At 45.4% G+C, this 22,001-nt stretch overlaps 1 protein-coding gene and 7 non-coding genes across 8 annotated transcripts; all 8 read left to right on the top strand.

The window, feature by feature from the left end:
- The first annotated feature begins 1,526 nt into the window (after positions 1 to 1,526).
- Positions 1,527 to 1,599, top strand: trnak-uuu (transfer RNA lysine (anticodon UUU)). Its single transcript has one exon. It is a non-coding gene; the product is annotated as a tRNA-Lys (tRNA).
- Positions 1,600 to 2,144: 545 nt separating this feature from the next.
- On the top strand, positions 2,145 to 2,217 carry trnak-uuu (transfer RNA lysine (anticodon UUU)). The gene has a single exon. It is a non-coding gene; the product is annotated as a tRNA-Lys (tRNA).
- A 429-nt stretch (positions 2,218 to 2,646) lies between these two features.
- On the top strand, positions 2,647 to 2,719 carry trnak-uuu (transfer RNA lysine (anticodon UUU)). Its single transcript has one exon. It is a non-coding gene; the product is annotated as a tRNA-Lys (tRNA).
- Positions 2,720 to 3,384: 665 nt separating this feature from the next.
- On the top strand, positions 3,385 to 3,457 carry trnak-uuu (transfer RNA lysine (anticodon UUU)). The gene has a single exon. It is a non-coding gene; the product is annotated as a tRNA-Lys (tRNA).
- Positions 3,458 to 3,825: 368 nt separating this feature from the next.
- On the top strand, positions 3,826 to 3,898 carry trnak-uuu (transfer RNA lysine (anticodon UUU)). Its single transcript has one exon. It is a non-coding gene; the product is annotated as a tRNA-Lys (tRNA).
- A 667-nt stretch (positions 3,899 to 4,565) lies between these two features.
- trnak-uuu (transfer RNA lysine (anticodon UUU)) lies at positions 4,566 to 4,638 on the top strand. The gene has a single exon. It is a non-coding gene; the product is annotated as a tRNA-Lys (tRNA).
- Positions 4,639 to 5,031: 393 nt separating this feature from the next.
- trnak-uuu (transfer RNA lysine (anticodon UUU)) lies at positions 5,032 to 5,102 on the top strand. Its single transcript has one exon. It is a non-coding gene; the product is annotated as a tRNA-Lys (tRNA).
- A 597-nt stretch (positions 5,103 to 5,699) lies between these two features.
- Positions 5,700 to 19,365, top strand: LOC115571372 (SPARC-related modular calcium-binding protein 1-like; the record flags this gene model as incomplete). Its single annotated transcript, XM_030400760.1, has 11 exons — positions 5,700 to 5,825; positions 6,709 to 6,883; positions 7,034 to 7,267; positions 7,400 to 7,453; positions 7,745 to 7,792; positions 9,915 to 9,995; positions 10,285 to 10,468; positions 11,124 to 11,197; positions 11,291 to 11,384; positions 14,847 to 15,166; positions 18,074 to 19,365. Coding segments are annotated over 10 exons (1,389 nt in total), but the record flags the coding sequence as incomplete, so codon positions are not given.
- Positions 19,366 to 22,001: the final 2,636 nt, after the last annotated feature.

Consider the following 22,001-nt stretch of genomic DNA (forward strand, 5'->3'; position numbering starts at 1 on the left):
ACACTACACGTCTCAGGTGTTTTCAGTGAGTGTGACGAGAGACGTGTGAGGTCGTTTGAGAGGAGCATGACATCATCACGCTCATCAGACTCCTGCAATGTTCTTTAAAAACTGTATCAGAGGCTCCTGTTTACGTTTTGTTTATAATGTTTGGATTTAGCATCTGCACAAAAAAGATGTGTACGGTGACCTGGAAGGGACAGAGAGAAATATATTCACGACTGGCAATTTGTTAAAAGGCAATTGTAGTTTAATTTGTGTAAAAACTCTTTTTGGGCCCAAATTAAGGTTGTTTTTGGTGAGTTGATATTTTATGATTGACAAATGCTCCGTCTTTTCCCTGTTTCGTGAGGATGCACCACTACTTTCCTTCGTGGTCTCACATATCCCAAGATGCTTTGCGTGCCTGAGAAAGAAGAAAGAAAGAGAGAAAATGGCGACATTGCGTGGCGTAGATCGTCACTTTCACGGGCCTGGGCGGCAGAAATCGTTACGTAAGGGTAAAACATCTGGTGACGCAACCAGGAAATGCTCCAAAGACTAGACCGTCACATTTAACAACAGCTGACGAGGTTAACAAGGTCTCTCTGAAGGACTCGCCTTCAAAGACCACAAAGGCCGAGACATCAGAGGATGCAGACCCTGAACTGAGACACAGTGCGTTTACATGACACTCAAGAAAACCAAATTACTGGGTTAGTCCGACTGATCGGATTTTTAAGATGCATGTATACACCTTAGTCTGACAAAAATCAGAACTGATCTGATTTCTCATAGTCGGATTAAAACACCTAGATTATTCGATTGATAGTCACATTACTCCTGCAGGTATACGTTCCATCAGATTGGATTTTGCATTCTGCGCAGGCTCGAGATTATTTTCCCGGGGCCGTGAGCCGGAAGTAGAAGGGCGGCAGCGTCTTGCCTCCGAAATAACCGCAAGCAAGAGCGTCATTGTGCTTCTAGTTTGTGTAATTATCATGTACACCATATACGAAATGTACAAAGATGTAGCTTCGTCTCGCTCTTCGTACTCCATCTTTCTCGAATGCTGAGGCAGTTTGTTGTTGCTGGTGACGTAAAGAGGTCAGCCGGAGGTGACTTTGTTACCACTAGTTGAAATGGGTACAGCGCCACCTAGCGTACCGGGTATGACATGCTCCGGCCAATAATCAGATTTTCTCACCGGCATGTTTACTCGGACAATTGCAGTTGCGAACTATGGCTGTAATCCGACTAAGTTGTGCATGTAAACACACTGACAGCCATAGAGTGCCTGTCTTCACTCTCTTTGCAGTTGATTCACATAATCAAATCTCTGTGAAGAAATCAATAAACCTAAACTCACACTCTGACAAGTTTTGACCCTCAGCACTGCGGAGCAGCTGTTAAGTGACTGGTTCATGTTTTGTTCAGATGTGTGTGATGTGAACACACTGCATACAAGAAACCTGCTGAGAATCAGAACAGAACCAACAGTGTTGTTGATTGGAATTGAATCTGAAGGAGATGTTTGTCTCTTCAGAGCCTGGATAGCTCAGTCGGTAGAGCATCAGACTTTTAATCTGAGGGTCCTGGGTTCAAGTCCCTGTTCAGGCGAGGAAGTTTTAAAATGGTTCAAGCAATCTCGAAACAGTCAGACCGAGACCGGAAAACAGCCTTCGTCCCCGTGAGTGAGTCAGACAGCTTCCAGTTCACTGATGGCCATTATGTTATGTAAAAACGTAACTTCGTCACTTTTCAGGATGTTTGGCGGGTCAGGATCTCAATCACGACGCATTATAACAGTATCCATATGATTATAAACTGTCTGCGGGTTTAGATTGACAGGGTGACACCTGGGAAACACCCACGTCATCAACATGACGTCACCATCACGCCTCTTCTGGAGGATGTATCACAAACTGGCTGTCTTCACTCTCTTTGTAGTTGATATAATGAAATTACTGTAAAGAAATCAATAAATCCAACTCACAAGTTTTGACCTTTTGACCCTCAGCACTGGGGAGCAGCTGTTAGGTGATTGGTTCATGTTTTGTTCAGATGTGAACACACTACATACAAGAAACCTGCTTAGAATCACAACAGAACCAACAGTGTTGTTGTTTAGAATTGAATCTGAAGGAGATATTTGTCTCCTCAGAGCCTGGATAGCTCAGTCGGTAGAGCATCAGACTTTTAATCTGAGGGTCCAGGGTTCAAGTCCCTGTTCAGGCGAGGAAGTTTTGAAACGTTTCAATTATAGAGTTACAACCCACAATGTCATCATACCTGCTGTGTCCTGATCCCAGAGATCACTGAAAGATACTTGCTGTGTCTCAATTCAGAGTCTGCATCCTTCGGAGGAGCATTTGAAAGCCAATTATGTCACAACGCCGCTCGAAGACTGGCCCAATTCAAAGGCTCCTCTAAATGCAGCTGTTTACCTCTTTTTGGAGGATGCACCACTACTATCCTTCGTGGCCTCCCAAGATTCTTTGCACCCACAAAAGAAGAAAGAAAGAGAGAAAATGGCGACATCACATGGCGTAGATCGTCACTGTTGCGGGCCTGGGCAGCAGAAATCATGATGTAAGAAGAATCAGAACAGAACCAACAGTGTTGTTGGTTGGAATTGAATCTGAAGGAGATATTTGTCTCCTCAGAGCCTGGATAGCTCAGTCGGTAGAGCATCAGACTTTTAATCTGAGGGTCCAGGGTTCAAGTCCCTGTTCAGGCAAGGAACTTTTACAATGCTTCAAGAATGAAGATAAAACTCACAACTACATCGTTACCTGCTGTGTCCTGATCCAACAGACTACTGTATGATGTTCATGCTGTGTCTCAATTCAGAGGGGCATTTGAAGGCCAATTACATCACAACGCCGCTCGAGCTCTGTTCCAATTCGAAGGCTCCCACTTATTTGAGGACGCACCGCTACTATATTTCATGGCCTCCCAAGATTCTTTGCGCCCAGAAGAGAAGAAAGAAAGACAGAAAATGGTGACATCACGTGGCGTAGATTGTCACTTTCGTGGGTCAGGGCGGCAGAAATCGTGACGTAAGAGTAAAACATCTGGTGACACAACCAGGAAATGCTCCAAAGACTAGACCGTCACATTTAACAACGGCTGACGAGGTTAACAAGGTCTCTCTGAAGGACTCAAAGACCACAAAGGCCGAGTCCTTCAGAGGATGCAGACCCTGAACTGAGACACAGCAACTAACTGAAATTACTGTGAGAAATCAATAAATCTTAATTTACACTCTGACAAGTTTTAAAAATGAGCTTGACCCAAAACGAAAATACGGTAAATGTTAAAAGAGTGAAGCAAACACACAGAAAGGCTGATACCAGCCGGTGACTTGAAATTCAATCTGAAGGAGATATTTGTCTCCTCAGAGCCTGGATAGCTCAGTCGGTAGAGCGTCAGACTTTTAATCTGAGGGTCCAGGGTTCAAGTCCCTGTTCAGGTGAGGAGGTTTTAAAAGGGGTCAATGTCATTGTACCTGCTGTGTCCTGATCCCAGGGACCACTGAATGATGTGTCTCAATTCAGTGTCTGCATCCTTTGGAGGAGCATTTGAAAGCCAATTATGTCACAACGCTCCTCAAAGGCTCCTCTAAATGCAGCCTTTTGGCTCTACTATCTTTCGTGGCCTCCCAAGATTCTTTGCACCCAGAAAAGAAGAAAGAAAGAGAGAAAATGGCGACATCGCGTGGTGTAGATCGTCACTGTCGCGGGCCTGGGCAGCAGAAATCATGACGTAAGAAGAATCGGAACAGAACCAACAGTGTTGTTGCTTTCAATCTTTCATTCTGAAGGAGATATTTGTCTCCTCAGAGCCTGGATAGCTCAGTTGGTAGAGCATCAGACTTTTAATCTGAGGGTCCAGGGTTCAAGTCCCTGTTCAGGCGAGAGAAGCTTTAAAATGGTTCAAGGATGAAGATAAAACTCACAACTACATCATTTACCTGCTGTGTCCTGATCCAGCAGACTACTAGTCATGCTGTGTCTCAATTCAGAGGGACATTTGAAGGCCAATTACATCACAACGCCACTCGAGCTCTGTTCCAATTCAAAGGCTCCCACTTATTTGAGGATGCACCGCTACTATATTTCATGGCCTCCCAAGATTCTTTGCGCCCAGAAGAGAAGAAAGAAAGACAGAAAATGGCGACATCGCATGGTGTAGATCGTCACTTTCGTGGGTCAGGGCGGCAGAAATCGTGACGTAAGAGTAAAACATCTGGTGACACAACCAGGAAATGCTCCAAAGACTAGACCGTCACATTTAACAACAGCTGACGAGGTTAACAAGGTCTCTCTGAAGGACTCGCCTTCAAAGACCACAAAGGCCGAGTCCTTCAGAGGATGCAGACCCTGAACTGAGACACAGCAACTGACTGAAATTACTGTGAGAAATCAATAAATCTTAATTTATGCTCTGACAAGTTTTAAAAATGAGCTTGACCCAAAAACGAACATACGGTAAATGTTAAAAGAGTGAAGCAAACACACAGAAAGGCTGATACCAGCCGGTGACTTGAAATTCAATCTGAAGGAGATATTTGTCTCCTCAGAGCCTGGATAGCTCAGTCGGTAGAGCATCAGACTTTTAATCTGAGGGTCCAGGGTTCAAGTCCCTGTTCAGGCGAGGAAGTTTTAAAACGTTTCAATTATAGAGTTACAACCCACAATGTCATCATACCTGCTGTGTCCTGATCCCAGAGACCACTGAAAGATACTTGCTGTGTCTTAATTCAGAGTCTGCATCCTTCAGAGGAGCATTTGAAAGCCAATTATGTCACAACGCCGCTCGAAGGCTCCTCTAAATGCAGCCTTTTGGCTCTACTATCTTTCGTGGCCTCCCAAGATTCTTTGCACCCAGAAAAGAAGAAAGAAAGAGAGAAAATGGCGACATCGCATGGTGTAGATCGTCACTGTCGCGGGCCTGGGCAGCAGAAATCATGATGTAAGAAGAATCAGAACAGAACCAACAGTGTTGTTGGTTGGAATTCAATGTGAAGGAGATATTTGTCTCCTCAGAGCCTGGATAGCTCAGGGAAGAGCATCAGACTTTTAATCTGAGGGTCCAGGGTTCAAGTCCCTGTTCAGGCGAGAGAAGCTTTAAAATGCTTCAATCACAGAGTTAAAACCCGCATTGTCATCATACCTCATGTGTCCTGATCCTACAGACAACTGAATGATATACATGCTGTGTTTCAATTCAGGGGTTTGCAGCATTTGAAGGCTAATTATGTCACAACACCGCTCGAAGTCTGTCCCACTTCAAAGGCTCCGTCTTTTACCTGTTTTTGGAGGATGCACCGCTACAATCTTTCGTGGCTTCCCAAGATTCTTTGCACACGAAAAAGAAGAAAGAAAGAGAGAAAATGGGGACATCACGTGGTGTAGATCGTCACTTTCACGGGTCTGGGCGGCAGAAATGGTGACGTAAGGGTAAAACATTTGGTGACGCAACCAGGAAATGCTCCAAAGACTAGACCGGTTAACAAGGTCTCTCTGAAGGACTCGCCTTCAAAGACCGCAAAGACCGAGTCCTTCAGAGGATGCAGATCCTGAACTGAGACACAGCAGATGAAAGCCGCGGTGCAATGCATTCTGGTAGCATGTGGTGTTGCATTGCCCGCTCCTCATTTGCGTAAAGTTGAGGTCGAAGCTGCAAGACATTCTTGAGTTCATGTTGTTTTATAAAAACTCACTGCAGTCGAGTTAGAACAAAAACGAACTTGTGACTGCAGGGTTTATTTCTCACACGTTTGGAGAGAAACGAGCGGCGTGTTGGTCTGGTTTGAGTCAGAGTGGCGTTCATCCAACCAGGTGAGCCAGGAGTGTTGGTGCGGTTATAGGAGGCTGATGGTGAAACCCAGTGACCTGCAGTGTGAGCTGAGTTCTCCATCACAGACAGCCGGGTCAGAAACTCTATTACCCTTTAATTCACTGAATCTTAAAATGAATAATATGATTGAGTTTGTCAGCTCATAAAAGAAGGAAACAGCAGCGAGGACTTTAAAAAGCTGCTGGCTGAGTCTCAGGTTCATAAACCTGCTGGGAGGGAAACACGTTTCCACTGGCTGCTCAAAATATTCTGCTGTCACTGATCCGTCTCACATTTCTGTAAAGATTTAGTTTAGCCTGAAAAGAAAACTGTTTTCCTGTCAGGCAGAAAGCCAATCGCCCTCCTCCTCCTCCTCCTCCTCCTCCTCAGCTCCTGACAGCATCCTCACCTCACTCATCAACGTCTGTTCACTCACCTGTTTGCTAATGTGAAGCTCTCACAGGTGAGCTGACAGGTGAGGAGGACTTCTTCACACGTCCTGAAGTGTTTGCATGTCTCAGATGTGTTGGCTGTTGTGACTCTCGTTCTCTCACCCTCTTCTTTCATTCTGCCTCCTCCCTCGCTCTCCTCCTCCGTCGCTCATCGCAGTTTCTCCAGCCGCGACACTGAGAGTCTGACAGAGCATCCGTCACGGACCGGCTGTGAAATGCCTCTCGGTGAATCTCCTCTCACCACCCGCGGTGCTGGACAGTTTTTATTCATGCTCAGCTGTCAGGAAGCAGTCACAGCTCAGGACTGATGCACTTCTGTTTGTTGTGGTGCAGCAAAGTAGAAAACTGGATGTCTCTTTAGGAGCCTATGGTGCAGTGTTAAGACCGTCTCCCTCAGCTGTGTTTTTCTAACCCTGTGTTCGTGTGTTTGCAGCCCTTCCTGATCACGGAGAACATGTGGCCTCGCGGTTGCGTCCTGGACTGCCAGAGGGGGCGCCACCGAGCTGTGTGCGGCAGCAACGGCAGGCTGTATAAATCAGTGTGTGCCTTCCAGAGAGCACAGTGCATCAACACACAGCTGCGCCTCGCTCCACGGGCTCACTGCTCAGGTACACACACCTGTCCATCGCCTCCGCCTGACACCAGACTGCAGCTCCATGTCAGCACTGTTACTACAGTTATTTTCAACCAGCTCAGTCAGCAAACCACAGATCTGTTTCCAATTGTTCCCACATGTCGAGTCTTGATTTTCCTTTCAGATCCGAGTCAGTCCAAATGCCAGCAGGCCCGGACTCAGGCGCTGGACTCCAGCGGTCACAACAGCGGCGGCCACATGAGTCCAGCTGCTGCCGTCTTCGTGCCGGAGTGTCATCTGGACGGTCACTTCCTGCCAGTGCAGTGTCACAACCAGACCGGGTACTGCTGGTGCTCCACGCCCGACGGCAAACCGGTCAGCGGAACCTCAGTCCTGCACCTGATCCCCAACTGCACCGGTCAGAATTACTTTATTAACAGTATATCAGTGTCTGTATACTGTATTTAAACTCTGTATTATAAATCTGCCTTAATTTCTCTAATGAGGAGTTTTATTCTGAAGTCTTGTCTCGATATATCTTCTCACACAGATCTCATCACTAAGCTGGCTCAGATCACTGATGAAGACTCTGCTCCGGTCCAAGGTGAGGAAGATATTTCACTCCTCATTCTTCTCTGCAGTCACATTTTTCATTCCGTTCACGCTCTTTATCTCCCTCCCTGTCATTTCTGAATGCTTCTCGTCTTCAGTTCTTTCTGGATTTCTTCCTGACATTAATTTGGTCGTTTCTCTGCCAGACACGCCTGCAGGAACATAAACGTTCACAGACCGCTGCACAAAAATCCAAAAACTGTCTCTCTGTCTATGTTTCCCTCAGTGCTCCTCTCTCCTAACTCGTTTCTTGTTTACTTTATCCTCTTCTCTTCTGTTCCAGATGAAGCCGGTGAACCAGGTCCAACACTGGACCCCAGAAAACCTACAGGTGACACTGAAACTGTCCGATACAGATCTTCAGTTACATCAGTTACATTAAAGGGATATTCAGGTGTAAATTTAATCCATGGTCTAACACACCGTGAAACTGTCAGTGCGTTTACATGACACTCAAGAAAACCGAATTACTGCGTTAGTCTGACTATGATTGGATTTTTAAGATGCATGTATACACCTTTGTCTGACTAAAATCGGACCGGATCGGATTTCTCATAGTCGAATTACACCACATAGATTATTCGATTGAAAGTCGCATTAACTCCTGCATGTATACGTTTCCAGCGGATCGGATCGGATTTTGCGTTCTGCGCAGACGCGAGTTTTTTCCCCGGGGCCGTGAGCCGGAAGTACACGGACGGCGGCGGCGTCTTTCCTCCGAAATCACCGCAAGACAGAGCGCCAGAGTGCCCCTAGTTTGTGTAATTATCATGTACACCATATACGAAGTGTACAAAGATGTAGCTTCGTCTCGCTCTTCGTACGCCATCTTTCTTGAATGCCGAGGCAGCTGGTGACGTAAAGAGGTCAGCCGGAGGTGCGCCGTTAACACTAGTTGAAATGGGTACAGCGCCACCTAGCGTACCGGGGTATGACATGCTTTCGGCCAGTAATTCGATTTACTCACAGGCATGTATACTCGGATAATTGCAGTTGTCCGATTGAGCAGCAAACTATGGCTGTAATCTGACTAAGCTGTGCATGTAAACGCACTGTGTGTTAGACTCCCTCTCAAGAGATCAAGTTAGCAGACCGCTAATTTACGGAGTTTTATCAACCTCAGAAATGACCGCACGACAACAATACACTGCAGTAAATGGATCCAAATATAAACCGCCACCAAAAAGCCACAAATAATGCTCAGAACAGCACCAAACTTCAGCAACAGTACAAATAGGGTCTCAGCACATAGTCCGGGGCATCTAACCTCCGCTAGCTTAGCTGGATTTCTACTGAAAAGCTGACTAAATTTACCACTCTGCTGCAGCAGCTTCCTGTTGACGGGAAGTCCCGACGCGTCGATTACCGAGTGCAGTAGAGTTCCGCGGCTCATGGATGAAAATGTATGATTATGACTCCATGGAAAAGCAATCAAAGTTCATATGTGTCTTACCTGCCAGTTTATAACAGTTATTATCGAGAGCGGACAGGGAAAAGAACGGAATTGAGCATTTCTAACCGCACTCGGTAATCGTCGCGTCGGGACTTCCCCGACCCGGAGGCTGATGGAGGAGAGTTGAAGTCTGTTTTTAGCTTCACAATAGAAATCCAGCTAAGCTAGCGGAGGTTAGATGCCCCGGACTATGTGCTGAGACCCTATTTGTACTGTTGCTGAAGTTTGGTGCTGTTCTGAGCATTATTTGTGGCTTTTTGGTGGCGGTTTATATTTGGATCCATTTACTGCAGTGTATTGTTGTCGTGCGGTCGTTTCTGAGGTTGATAAAACTCCGTAAATTAGCGGTCTGCTAACTTTATCTCTCGAGAGGGAGTCTAACACAGTTTCACGGTGATTTAGACCATGGATTAAACTTACACCGGAATATCCCTTTAATGTTTCCATAAAGACGAGCTGAATAGAACTTTACCGTTTTCATCCAAGCTTTCCCGACACTCCATACTACTGATCAAATAATCCTGGTTGTGATTCAGCTTTCATTGATCATCTGAACAGAATAAGGAACCTCACAGGACTCATGAAGCTACAGAAGACTCACCGAGCTCTACAGAGAGTGTCAGCTCTTTGTTTATCCGTCCAGCTTCAGTCTCACAGTTCAGGTTCCCTCTGACTGCTCTCATTGTTCTGTTTCTGGCTCTAAAAACCCAGACAGACAGTGTCAGAGACTGGCTGGTGAACAAAATGGACCATTTGGCACCTAAAGAAGCAGATAATTCTCTCTGGAGGGAGCAGAGACCAGAACCAGAGCTAACAGAGTGAATACTGGACTTTGTTAGGTGGCCACAAACACGACTCCAGATAAATATAAAGACATCAGAGCAGAAGCTGTTAGTTATTTATCCCTCTTGTCCCTTTGCTTTGTGTTGGTGCTGCACCTTCACATTTCCTCTCTCTTCTCTCCACAAGCCTTTAAAATTCAGTTTCTTCTGTTGTGCAGAGCTGACAGCTCCTCCGTTGTGGGTGACCATCCTGATGAACTCTGACCCCAAAGGAAACCGCTCGCTCAGACGACCCACCGGTAAGATATGGAGATATACTGCATGTGTGTGTACATACACCCAAACATCGAAACAGCTGAGTCATTACATCACAGCGTTCTGATGGGAAACCTCACAACATGGATGCTCCATCAGGTCCGGGACTCCTGGAGCAGCGCGGACACGGATTGTAACGAGATGATCAGTGTTATTCACGTCAGCTGATGATTATTCTGAATATTTTGGTCACCAGCTTTAATTGTGATCTCAGTAATAATGATGAGAAAAACAGTTTTTATGGTAAAGCCTTTAATTTGTATGTGTGTACAGACAGTCCTCAGACGTGTGAGCGTGAGCGAGCGTCGCTGCTGCGTTCAGCCTGGCAGGAGGAGCGTTTCATCCCAGAATGCACTGCAGACGGTCGCTACAGCCCGGCGCAGTGTCACGCTGCCACAGGATACTGCTGGTGCGTCAGAGTGGACAGCGGCCGGCCGCTGCCGGGAACCTCTGCCAGGTAATCTCTCATTCTTTGACTCTTCTTCTTTGTTTTTTCTTCCTCTCCTCCTCGCTTCATTCGATACGACCGGTTTGTAAAGGCACAAAAATAATTATGCACCGACACACACAAGCAGTTCATCCTAATCATTCAATTTAATAGCAATTACTGCCTCCGGTCCCCAGGTGGGTTCCTCTAAAGGAAACACGCAGAACAAATGAGAACAAACTGCATGCTGGGAGGTTCTGTTCTCTGGAGGGTTTATCAGCTCTGTTGATGCTCAGCTGCTCACAGACTCCTGAGAGGAAACCGCTGGATGTTTTCACGTGATGGTGTGAGAGTTAAAACCCCCCGAGGCCTCATAATGTTCCGTCCTCCTGAAAAGCAGCTGATGTAGCGGCAGGACGGCAACAACAAACACAGGACGATGTATCTGATTATTCTAACAACACATAATTAAAATTGTTGTTTCTGTGGTGGGTAAAGTATTTTATCTCTGGACATAAATGTTGTCTTCTCTTACCGTCGCTCGTATCTTCTGCCAGCCTAAACTAAACTTACCGTCCTGCTCTTGTTTGCTGTCTTCCTGAATCGATGTGAACCGGACAGTTTGTCAGAAACACCTCAAACAAAAACACACCTTGGTTGGTTCATCCTGCCTGTGTCTTTGCAGGAATCACATCCCAGACTGCACTGGGGCAGAGGACGCACCTGCAGACAGGAGGTACAGGGACAAACCTCTGCCAGGTGAAGACCACAGACTGTTACGTGACTGAATAAAAAAAGTGTTATGATTACTTTATTTATGATTTATTAAGCAGTGGATCTGTTGTCTCTCAGGTTGTCCCGGAGCTCGTAAGAAGCAGTTCCTCCAGAGTCTGGTCCGAGCTCTGCAGCTGGAAGCAGAGCATGCTGGGAGTCTGAGTTCTAACCAGTAAGTCCGTCTTTAATCTACTGTCCTGCACATCTCAGCAGGTGTAGTGATCAGTGTGGTCCCCAGAGAATGCTGCGTTCAAAATCACTTCCTATTGACTGTAAACTGGATGAATAATTGATTGTTTACTATCTAGAGAGTTCTGAGTGAGAAGAAAGTGATTTCAGGTCCAACTCCAGTTCGTACTTTAATTATTGACTTCATGACGAGGACGCAGCTTTAAACGGCTTTGAGAGATCGAACTCCCTGATGGTCACGTGTGATGATTGGTTTGTTGTTACTGCAGCAGGAGGAGAGCTGAGCTGAGCCGTCATTTAAGTACAACGAGCAGGATCGTATGATCGTGATTAGACTGTTGAGTTTGTGATCGTAGATTGATTAAAACAAAACTCTCACCAAAATACAACCGAGGCTTTTTTTGTGAATGTATATGAGTCAAACCTTTGTGTTAATTTTGATTAACATAATTATGACAAAAGAGGCACTCTTAAGATTTACCGTATTTTTGTTTTTGGGTCAAATGGGAGTGCTACGGGCAAATTAACGATAGCATCAAAATCTCTATTTTTAAAACAGTAAGAAGTCTCGACACAACATGAAACTTTGCTGGTAGTATCACCAGGGTCTCTACACATGAACACGAGCATTGAGAACATTGTTTGTGTACACAGAGTTTACTAACAAGAAGGTTTTTAAACAACTCACGTTAGCAGTAGCTTGTTCCGCTCCCAGTCGTCATGGCAGCCGAGAAGTGTCGATCTCAGAATGTGACGTAACCTGGAGGACAGTAGGGCTGCCTGATAAATCGAATTTTAATCGTCATCGCAACATGAACTAGTGCAATAAACACACTGCCTGAATAAGAAAAATCATGTTGTTTATGTGCGCCATGCATGCACCTTGAGCATGCCAACATTTAGCCTATCAGACGGAGCCCCGGATACAAGGGCCAATCAGATGAAGCCCCAGCTGGCCGTTAGCTACCCTGACAAAATTAATCAGCATCAGTTTGGTGGTGATTGCCAGGTTATGATGGCTGAGGGAGGAGAGAGAAAAGCGATGACAATGTGGTCGACGAAGACCTTGTGGTGAAAAGAAACAACACTTCTGCTTTATGGACTTATTTTGGATTCTAGAGGAAACACAACCTCCATCCATCACCACCTGCAATACAACCATAGAGACCTACACGAACAATTTAAAACTAACGTTAGCAAGCAGAACAAGCTACTGCTAACGTGAGTTGTTCAAAAAGCTTCTTTTTAGTAAACTCTGTGTACACAAACAATGTTCTCAATGCTCGTGTTCATGTGTAGAGACCCTGGTGATACTACCAGCAAAGTTTCATGTTGTGTCGAGACTTCTTAGTGTTTTAAAAATAGAGATTTTGATGCTATCGTAAAAGTGCCCGTAGCACTCCCACTGAAAATGAGTTTGACACTAAAACAAAACTACGGTAAATATTAAAAGTGCCTCTTTTGTCGGAATTATGCTTTTACATGAAGGTTTGACTCATACACATTCACAAAAAAGACTTGGTTGCATTTTGGCGAGAGTTTCACTTTAACACGAGGATATCAGTTCTGTAAAGTTTTGGGTTAGAGGTGCCACAAAAATGCTAGCTAAAAAAACTAGCTAACAGCAGCTACAGTTAGCGGTCACCATGGTGATATGCTTCCCCCTATTTGCTCCATGACATCATCACATTATGCCTTTTGTTTAGCGCTTCAACCTGCAGGATTACATCACACACCTTACAGTGACGGTCAGCAGCTCCGCAGGCTGCACGGGTCCGAGCAGGACTCCACTAATTCTGTGTCACATGTTGGACTCGGAGCTGAATGAAAACCAATTTCACACTTCAGTGAGGAGCTCCGACCTGATCAAGTATCTGATTAACCGATGGGAACTGTTGGAAGGAGAGAACAGAGCGACTCCATCTGTCTGCCTGCTCTGCGTCTGCCAATCAGTACTCACCTCGGTCCCTCCGTCTGCTTCTCTCCTTTCATTCACAAACGTCCCCCACTTCTTCTTCTTCATGACTTCCTTTTTCTTATTTTCACCAAACTGTGTCTCTATCTTGTTTTCTCAGCCAGCATTACTATTTCCCAGAGGCTTCCTTACGTCAGCCCAGGTTTGAGGTTTCTCTCTAATACCTGTTTGCCGTTTAATGAGCTCCAGGTTTGTTTTGGTCAGATACAGAAAACTGAAGCAGTTATTTTTGCGCCTGCTGAATAACCGATAAGGAACCAGCTGGTAATGTTGTTTTTCCAGCAGGCTGCCGCGTCCTCGTGAAAATTTGATATTTATCGAGTTCTGCAGGAAAAATACCGTGAATAGAAGAGGTGGGTTATATTTGGTCAAGGTGCGAACACTCGGGAACACTTTGTCAGGAGGCACAGTAATCTGATTACAGGTGTCTGGAGATGCTCGGCCTGTCGATGAACCTGATGACTCTGTTAGGAACATTATCTGTGTCTTAATTTGCTGTTTGAATCTGTTGTAACTGTTGAATCCATGTTGTCTGCAGCTTTAAAGGGATATTCCGGTGTAAATTTAATCCATGGTCTAAATCACCGTGAAACTGTGTTAGACTCCCTCTGGAGAGATCAAGTTAGCAGACCGCTAATTTACGGAGTTTTATCAACCTCAGAAACGACCGCACGACAACAATACACTGCAGTAAATGGATCCAAATATAAACCGCCACCAAAAAGCCACAAATAATGCTCAGAACAGCACCAAACTTCAGCAACAGTACAAATAGGGTCTCAGCACATAGTCTGGGGCATCTAACCTCCGCTAGCTTAGCTGGATTTCTACTATGAAGCTAAAAACAGACTTCAACTCTCCTCCATCAGCTTCCGGGTCGGGGAAGTCCCGACGCGACGATTACCGAGTGCCGTTAGAAATGCTCAATTCCGTTCTTTTCCCTGTTTCTCTCGATAATAACTGTTATAAACTGGCAGGTAAGACACATATGAACTTTTGATTGCTTTTCCATGGAGTCATAATCATACATTTTCATCCATGAGCCGCGGAACTCTACTGCACTCGGTAATCGACTCGTCGGGACTTCCCGTCAACAGGAAGCTGCTGCAGAAGAGTGGTAAATTTAGTCAGCTTTTCAGTAGAAATCCAGCTAAGCTAGCGGAGGTTAGATGCCCCGGACTATGTGCTGAGACCCTATTTGTACTGTTGCTGAAGTTTGGTGCTGTTCTGAGCATTATTTGTGGCTTTTTGGTGGCGGTTTATATTTGGATCCATTTACTGCAGTGTATTGTTGTCGTGCGTTCGTTTCTGAGGTTGATAAAACTCCGTAAATTAGCGGTTTGCTAACTTGATCTCTCGAGAGGGAGTCTAACACAGTTTCACGGTGATTTAGACCATGGATTAAACTTACACCGGAATATCCCTTTAACGTTCATCCTTCACCTCTTTGGTTTTGTCTCTTTCTGACAGGCCCTCCATCACTCCTCCGTCCAGCTCTCCATCTTCCAACACTCCTCCCTCCATCACTCCATCCTCCTCCACTCCGCACGTTGCCTCTCCTGTTGCTGCAGATCCTTCCGGGCCGGAGGAAGTTCTGCGCTGGCACTTCAGCCGGCTGGACGTGGACTCCAGTGGGGTGCTGAGCGAACGCGAGGCTCGACCCCTCCGTCAGTTCCTGCGCCGGAGGCTGAAGCCGCGACGGTGCGCCAAGAAGTTCGCTCAGTACTGCGACAGAGACGGAGACCGAGGGTTGGCGCTGGAGGAGCTCCGGGTCTGTCTGGGCCTCTGAGGTGTGTGAAAACACTGTGTTTACCTTTGTTTCCTACATTATCACTGTTCTCTTCTTTAAAAATGAACAAATCAGGGTCCTCAACAAGTCATAACTGCACATCGTTCACCAAAGTTAGAAACCAACTTACACAATACTGGAAACGTGTCAGGAGAAGCAGCTTAATAAGATCTATACGGATCTCATTAAGTTCTCAGCATCAGAAACACCGTGCTGATCTCTGTGGCGTCGTCGAGCGCTCAGCAGTGTGCTGCTCCGAGCCAGTCGACCCGTTAACCTGATTGAGAACAGGTGCAGCAGCTGGCATGACTCCGCCTCCAGCTGGTGCTCGGAGCGAACCTGCTCAGGCTAAAGAAAACTCATTTGTAATCCTGAAATCAGCCAAGATGGAAATGTTCCTGGATGTGTTGAGAAACCGAGCCGAGGAAGAGACCGTGTCGCTGTGACTGCTCCGATACTGCAGCAGCTCACATCAGCAGAAGTTACATATCAGTTACACAAAACCAAGTCTGCAATGTGAGCAAGTCTGCAACAAACGATTATTACATTGTCGATTAAGATTGAAAAAAGATATTTAGTTTACTGTCACAGAGGAGGAAAGAAACCAGGACATGTTCACACTGAACCAGAGAATTTACTGGACTTATTTTTACTCAACCCAAGTTTAACTGCTTTGTGGTGACGACACAAAGAGAAAAGATCTTTGAACAAATCAAAACTAAAAAAATATTTACTTATTATCACGTCTTCTCGTGTTGTTTGTCTTCAGTTCAGAGTCGTTAAAGGAGTCATCACCCGGAAATCGCAATTTCTCTCGTTAAATCATGCATATTGGTGTTGGACCTCTGTTGAAACTTGCCTGAAAAGCTGGAGTTTGAAAGTGGCTTATTTTTTTCGCTTTGGCTCTTTTTCCGAACAGGAATAGCGCACAGTAGTGCGCGTTCCTAAAGCACGAGATTTTGACTCTGCTCCTGTGGTGACGTTACCACAGGAGGCTACTTGCATATTAAGCATCGGCTCACAGCCGTCCTCAGCCAGAGTGAGCACGCCGAATCTGCTTATTTCTCTGTCATTTTCACGCCATACATCGTCACCGCCAGCATTAAAACTCAGGTCTTACATGTAAAACACGAGTGTGAAAAGTAAGACGGAAAAAAAAAAGATTTTACCATTCAGAGACATCCTGCTGTAAACGTGTCTCTTCCACCGTCTCTGCCTCTTCACTCTCCCGTTCGGTTTCCGACTCTGGCTCGTACATAAATGCCTGAATTCCGTAAGGTTCGTCATTTAGTGTGTGCGCCATGACAGGGGGCTGTTTATGTTTTGGAGTCTGTGTGCATGCAGGCTCGCCCTCCATTCCGGCTCTGTCCTTCCTGCGGCCAATCAACGTGCGCCTCATTACATATTAATGCAATGCACATCCGGACCGGTCAAAACCTCGCGCGAGAAAGTCGCGGTATGAAAAAGTGTCAGAACAAGCTCTATGTTTGATTTTTTTTTTTTTTTTTTTTTCTAATAAGTTTTAAGAATTGATCCAAAGCGATCCAAGAGGGACTGGATATGTAAAAAACCAGGTGATGACTCCTTTAAGAAACTCCGTCCTGATTCGTTCGTCAGGAACTTCACAACATTTTGTGCTTCGCGTTAAAATGACGGTGGTTCCACTGTGGTGAAACAATTAAGAGTAAGATGGATTTACTCAAAACTGTACCTAAGTTTGGAAGTTGAGTAAAAGTACTTAGTTACTTTCCATCGCTGGCTGAGTGACAAAGTCAGTAACACACAGGTGGTGAATTAGATGTGTGTGTGAGTGTTTCTGCATATAAAATACCTTAAATAGTTGAGTGTGTACAGCTGTCTCACACACACACACAGTCTCACACACACACATACACACACACAGTGCGAGCGTGGCTCCTCATTGGTCCCTCTGGCTCAGATGAAAGCGTCTTTCTCTCTCAGGTTGTTTCTCCAGCTGCTCTCGGGGGAGTCGAGCGTTTCAGGCCGGCAGCCAGACAAATTACACCCACCGCTGTCTGAGTGTTTGTGTACCTTTATGAAATCAAAACAAGCGCGGGCCGCCGTAAAATGGCCCGTTTGTCAGCGAGCGATCAGTCACAGCTCGGCCGCGATCGGGCGGCCGCAGACGGCCGTGACAGCTGCAGGAGTGTGTGTCGGGATGTTATTATGAGCGTGTCGGTATTCAACCTGCACTCGGACAAAGAGGCTTTTTCCACATGAATATTTACGGCCTTTACTGCTGACATGTTCAAAACAAAATATGAAGTTTATACAGAGAGCTTACAGTGCAGCGCCTCACCGAACAGATGATCTGTGTGAGGGGACGATGACGGAGAGCAGCAGCATGTTAACGCTCATTAAAGGACACAAACACGGTCATTAAAAAGCAGTAAACACACATACAAAGGACGGCTTATAATTAAGACCTGCAGCATTTATAATCAATCAACTTCAGTCATCCAGTTTAAGACCGATCAAGATTCTGGTTATTTGCTTTTCTGCCAGAGCAAATGATCCTGATGCATCTGGTTGTCAGACTCGGGGTGGCAGAAACAACACACACGTTCAGAATATATCTAAAACGAGTACATCCTAATCAAAGGTACACAGAGGTTAACTTCACCTCAGCGTGGCGGTGAGACGAGGAGGAAGGAGGAAGATAAGACTCTCTGCAGAACGTCCGAACAGGGTCAGTCAGCGGGAGGACGGGTGGAGATAAAGTCGTCCAGGAGAGAACCTGAAGGAGGAAGATAAAGAGGAAGGCGATAAATCACAGAGGAGGGAAAGAAGAAGGAGCTGAGGAGGATCTGCAGAGTCTGAATCAACAGGACTGTAGTTTAGATATACTTTATGTTAATTTTCTCTCTTTCTGTCTTTTTGGCCGCAGAGAGCAGCAGGACAGATCAGCCCGTTGTGTTCTGAAGGACGACTGGTTTCCTCTCCTCCCGCCTCACAGAGACTATTTATTCTTCCACGATATCATCGAAACATCACAAACGTTCATCCGACACTCATGTATTGTTTTCACAGCTTTGACAGCAGACTTTTGCAAAGAGATGTTCAGACACGTGACTTTCCTCTGACTGTCTCTGAATCCTTTCCTCCTTTCCTTTCCTTTATTAGTATCCTCTTTCCTTTGATTCCTGTCTTTCCTCCTTCCTTTGCCTTCAAATCTACTTCCTTGCATCTTTTTGCTTCATCCCCTCCACCTTCTCTTGACTCTTTGCACCTCCCGCCTCCTCCTCTTTCCCCCGAATCCTCGCTTCCTTCCTTTGCTGCATCGCTCCTTTATCTCTTCCAGTCCTAATCCTCACATGAACCCAAAGTCGTTCCGGTCCGACACTTTGCGGGTCGTCCCTGAGCTCTCATATGTGAGTGCGGATGCAGGACAGCTGCTGTCCTGTACGACTTTCAGCTGAACGCCGCGACGTATAAATTCTTACATCTGGCACATTTGCACAGGATTCAGAGGAAATGTAGTCTGATTAGTCTGAAACACATTTCCTCGTCTCGTTGCTCTTTGCCTGGTTTCATTGCATCTCTCACAGACTAAGATGGAGGAGACACAAGTGAGAAAAGTGGGATTTAGCAGCCCGGACACACCCGGCCAGTGTTGGGGACATTATTGAGCGTCTGTGGCCCGTCTTTTTGGCTGATTAATTATGTAAAATATGCAGCCGGGGGAAATCTCTGTTATTGGCTGTTCAAAGAATCAAATCAGTGGACGAGAAGAGAGACGGACGACGAGACGCGAGGCCTCCTGAGTCTGCTGCTGTAGTGTCCATGATTTCACCAGCGCCGTTTATCAGACATGTTCTCTATTAGAAGGGGATTTATTCATGAGGATGGAGTGAAAGTGACGTCCCGAGTCTCAGTCTGAGTTATTTCGATGTGTCGGTTCTCTCAGATGTTCCTCGTCTCACTCTTTTCTTTTCCGAACATCCTGAACTTCTTCCCTTCATCCAGCCGCCTTTGCTTCTTTGCTTCCCCATATTTTATGTACATATTACATATTAATAAACAATGTAATATTTTGATACAACTATGATTCATTTTTATATTTATACGGTGTATTTTAGACTTTGTTAGAGACTAAACTGTTTTGTGAACGTCCAGATAATCTCCAGTTTCTTTATTGATGTTTGTAAAACGTGATTTCAATAAAAAATGTTGTTGTCACGACCTTTTCATGAATCTGAGCACTGACACTGAGCATTGTTTACGTCGTTGTGAGAATCAGTGGGTGTAAATAAGTCGTCTGGTGTCACAGGAAGCTGCCGGTTGCCGCAGCAACAGCCGCACTAATCGCCGCCTCCCGGTAAACAAATCAGCAGATCAACAGGAAACAGCGGCGGAGCAGCAGGTCTCATAACAGTCGAGTCAACGTTATTTCCCAGGGTGCTTTAGCTCGCGTCCATGTTCATCACTGCGGCTCAGTGTGATTGGACGGGACGTTAACGAGCCACAGCAGCTCAGTTAGCATTCCAGAGTGATTTCTCTTCTTCTGTGGTGTCCGCACTGAGCCCGAAGGTGTTTACCATCAGCATCGTCTTCGTAAAGCTTCAGTGACGTCGAGCAGAAGAAGTGATTAATCCGTCACATCTGCTTATCTGCTCCTGCAGTCCTGAAGTCCGGCCTGCAGAGGTCAAAGGTCGGCAGGTTTTCAGATCCTCAAGATAAAGCCAAACGATGTGAGCCCCTTTATACCACTAACCCTCTAATTATGTAGTAATGTGAAGCCGTTGTCGATAAATAACAATCAGGTGAAACGGTAAAATCAATGTAATGGCAGGTTTTAGTAAGATAAGACTTTATTTATCTCTCACTGGGGAAATTCAGGAGCAGAATGTAAAGTATTGTGTAGTTACAGAGCACAATAACGAGCTGTGGTCGTAATTATATGGGACTTTATTATTATAGTACGTAATGAACGACTGTTTTTATCCTGTCTGTCCAAAACGAGCTCAACCTTCAATCAGTAACAGTCGAGTGCTGCTTGTGTGAGCCGCTCTGTTGTGTTGTCTTCCTTCTTAAATCTATTAATCTGGATAAAATGCAGACTGAGGTGAAACTTGTTAATATGTCACAAAAAGAAAATGCTTATATATAGTTAACCTGATCGTCAGCATGACCCAAGATCACCAGGACTCATAATAAACTCCAACCTGAGAGCTGGAGCTCGTCTTTAAATCCACCTCCAGCCGACCACACCCTGTCCTCTCCACCTCCACCAGCCGTCAGCTCTGGGACCAGCAGATGGCGCTGTGGCTCCAAGGCAGCCGGCGAGGGAATCTCCTGCACACACACACACACACACACACACACACACACTGTATGGCTCCCCAGACACACCCTAATAATACCAGCTGGAGCTGAACAGACGGGAAACGCCGCATGTTGATGATAGATTCCAACCAAAACACAGGTATAGATTTTATAATAACACACACTGCTCACAAGGCCGGAGGTCTGATATAGATTGTGTAAATTATATGATATTGATATGAATTAAAGATGAGCTGCAGCATTTAAATGTATAGATTTATGATGGTTTATGTAGTGTGTGTGTGTGTGTGTGTGTGTGTGTGCGTGCGTGTGTGTGTCCCAGGGTAACAGACTGAGAGTGAAGTGCTCCACTGAGCTCATGACTAACAACAAAGAAAATGGCCTGCGGGTCGCACACGGGCATCAATCTGCCAAGGATTTGAGATCAGGAACACACACACACACACACACACACACAGACACACACACATCCCAGGACATTTGCATGCTGGGATTAATCTATAATTCATCCTGTAAAATCCATACTTGCCATTTTCCCCTCCCTCCCTGTATCTCCTGCTCACGAGGCGGCAGAGCCGCGTCGTCGAGATGGAAACAGTCGAATCTATAGAATAAAAACATGCTGACTGCAGCGACATTTGAAATCACTGAGGTGAAGAACACACACACACATGTAGGTGCAGCACAGTGTGTGTGAGGTCAGTACAAGTTCATCCGAATTTAACTCAGACTCTCCTCTATGTGAACATGTTGAAAAAACAAAGCTTAATCTTATAAATCAAAATGTAAAGGTGCACAACAGACCGGCTGTGGAGAGAGAGGACGGCGTACGGTGGCTGAAATGGGCCAATTCAGGGAGCAAATGTGATGAAATAGCTGCTTTACAATAGAACACTTGTTTATCGCCTTAGTAAATGTTGTCGAGATTAGGGGTGGCCAAAAATATCGATACGGTAATATATCGCGATACTTTGCCGCCCAATACAATATCGATTTTTCAAATCCAAATATCGATATATTGCCGAAGAGCGACTCTGCTGTGCGGCGGGTGTATTTCTGTAGTAGAGAGAGTGGCTGAGGTCTTTGCAAAATGGATGGCAAGTTAACAACGCCTCCGCAATTTAAAGTTGACTTTTGGAAGCACTTTGGCTTCAAAGTTAAGAAAGATAGCAAGAACAACGAGCTGGACAAAGAGAATATTACTGCCCGGAAATTTCATGGGAATTAATAAAATGGAGAGGCTGCTTTGAATATTATAGTTTTGACTCAATTTGTCCTCTGATCAGTATCATCTGATGTACATATACAGGTACTTGTGTTTTCATCTTTATTTATATCACAATATCGTGATATCGCGATACGTATCGCATCGTGACCAAAGTATCGTGATACGTATCGTATCGTGAGGTTCTTACCAATACCCACCCCTAGTCGAGATACGTTTCTGCAAACCACAGATGTTTTGAAACTTAACTTAACATTTCTATGCTCATCACCTGGTTACGTGTTTTTGTAATCAGGGTTGTTGT

This window comes from Sparus aurata, chromosome 2 (genome assembly GCF_900880675.1).
Source record: "Sparus aurata chromosome 2, fSpaAur1.1, whole genome shotgun sequence".
NCBI lineage: Eukaryota > Metazoa > Chordata > Actinopteri > Spariformes > Sparidae > Sparus > Sparus aurata.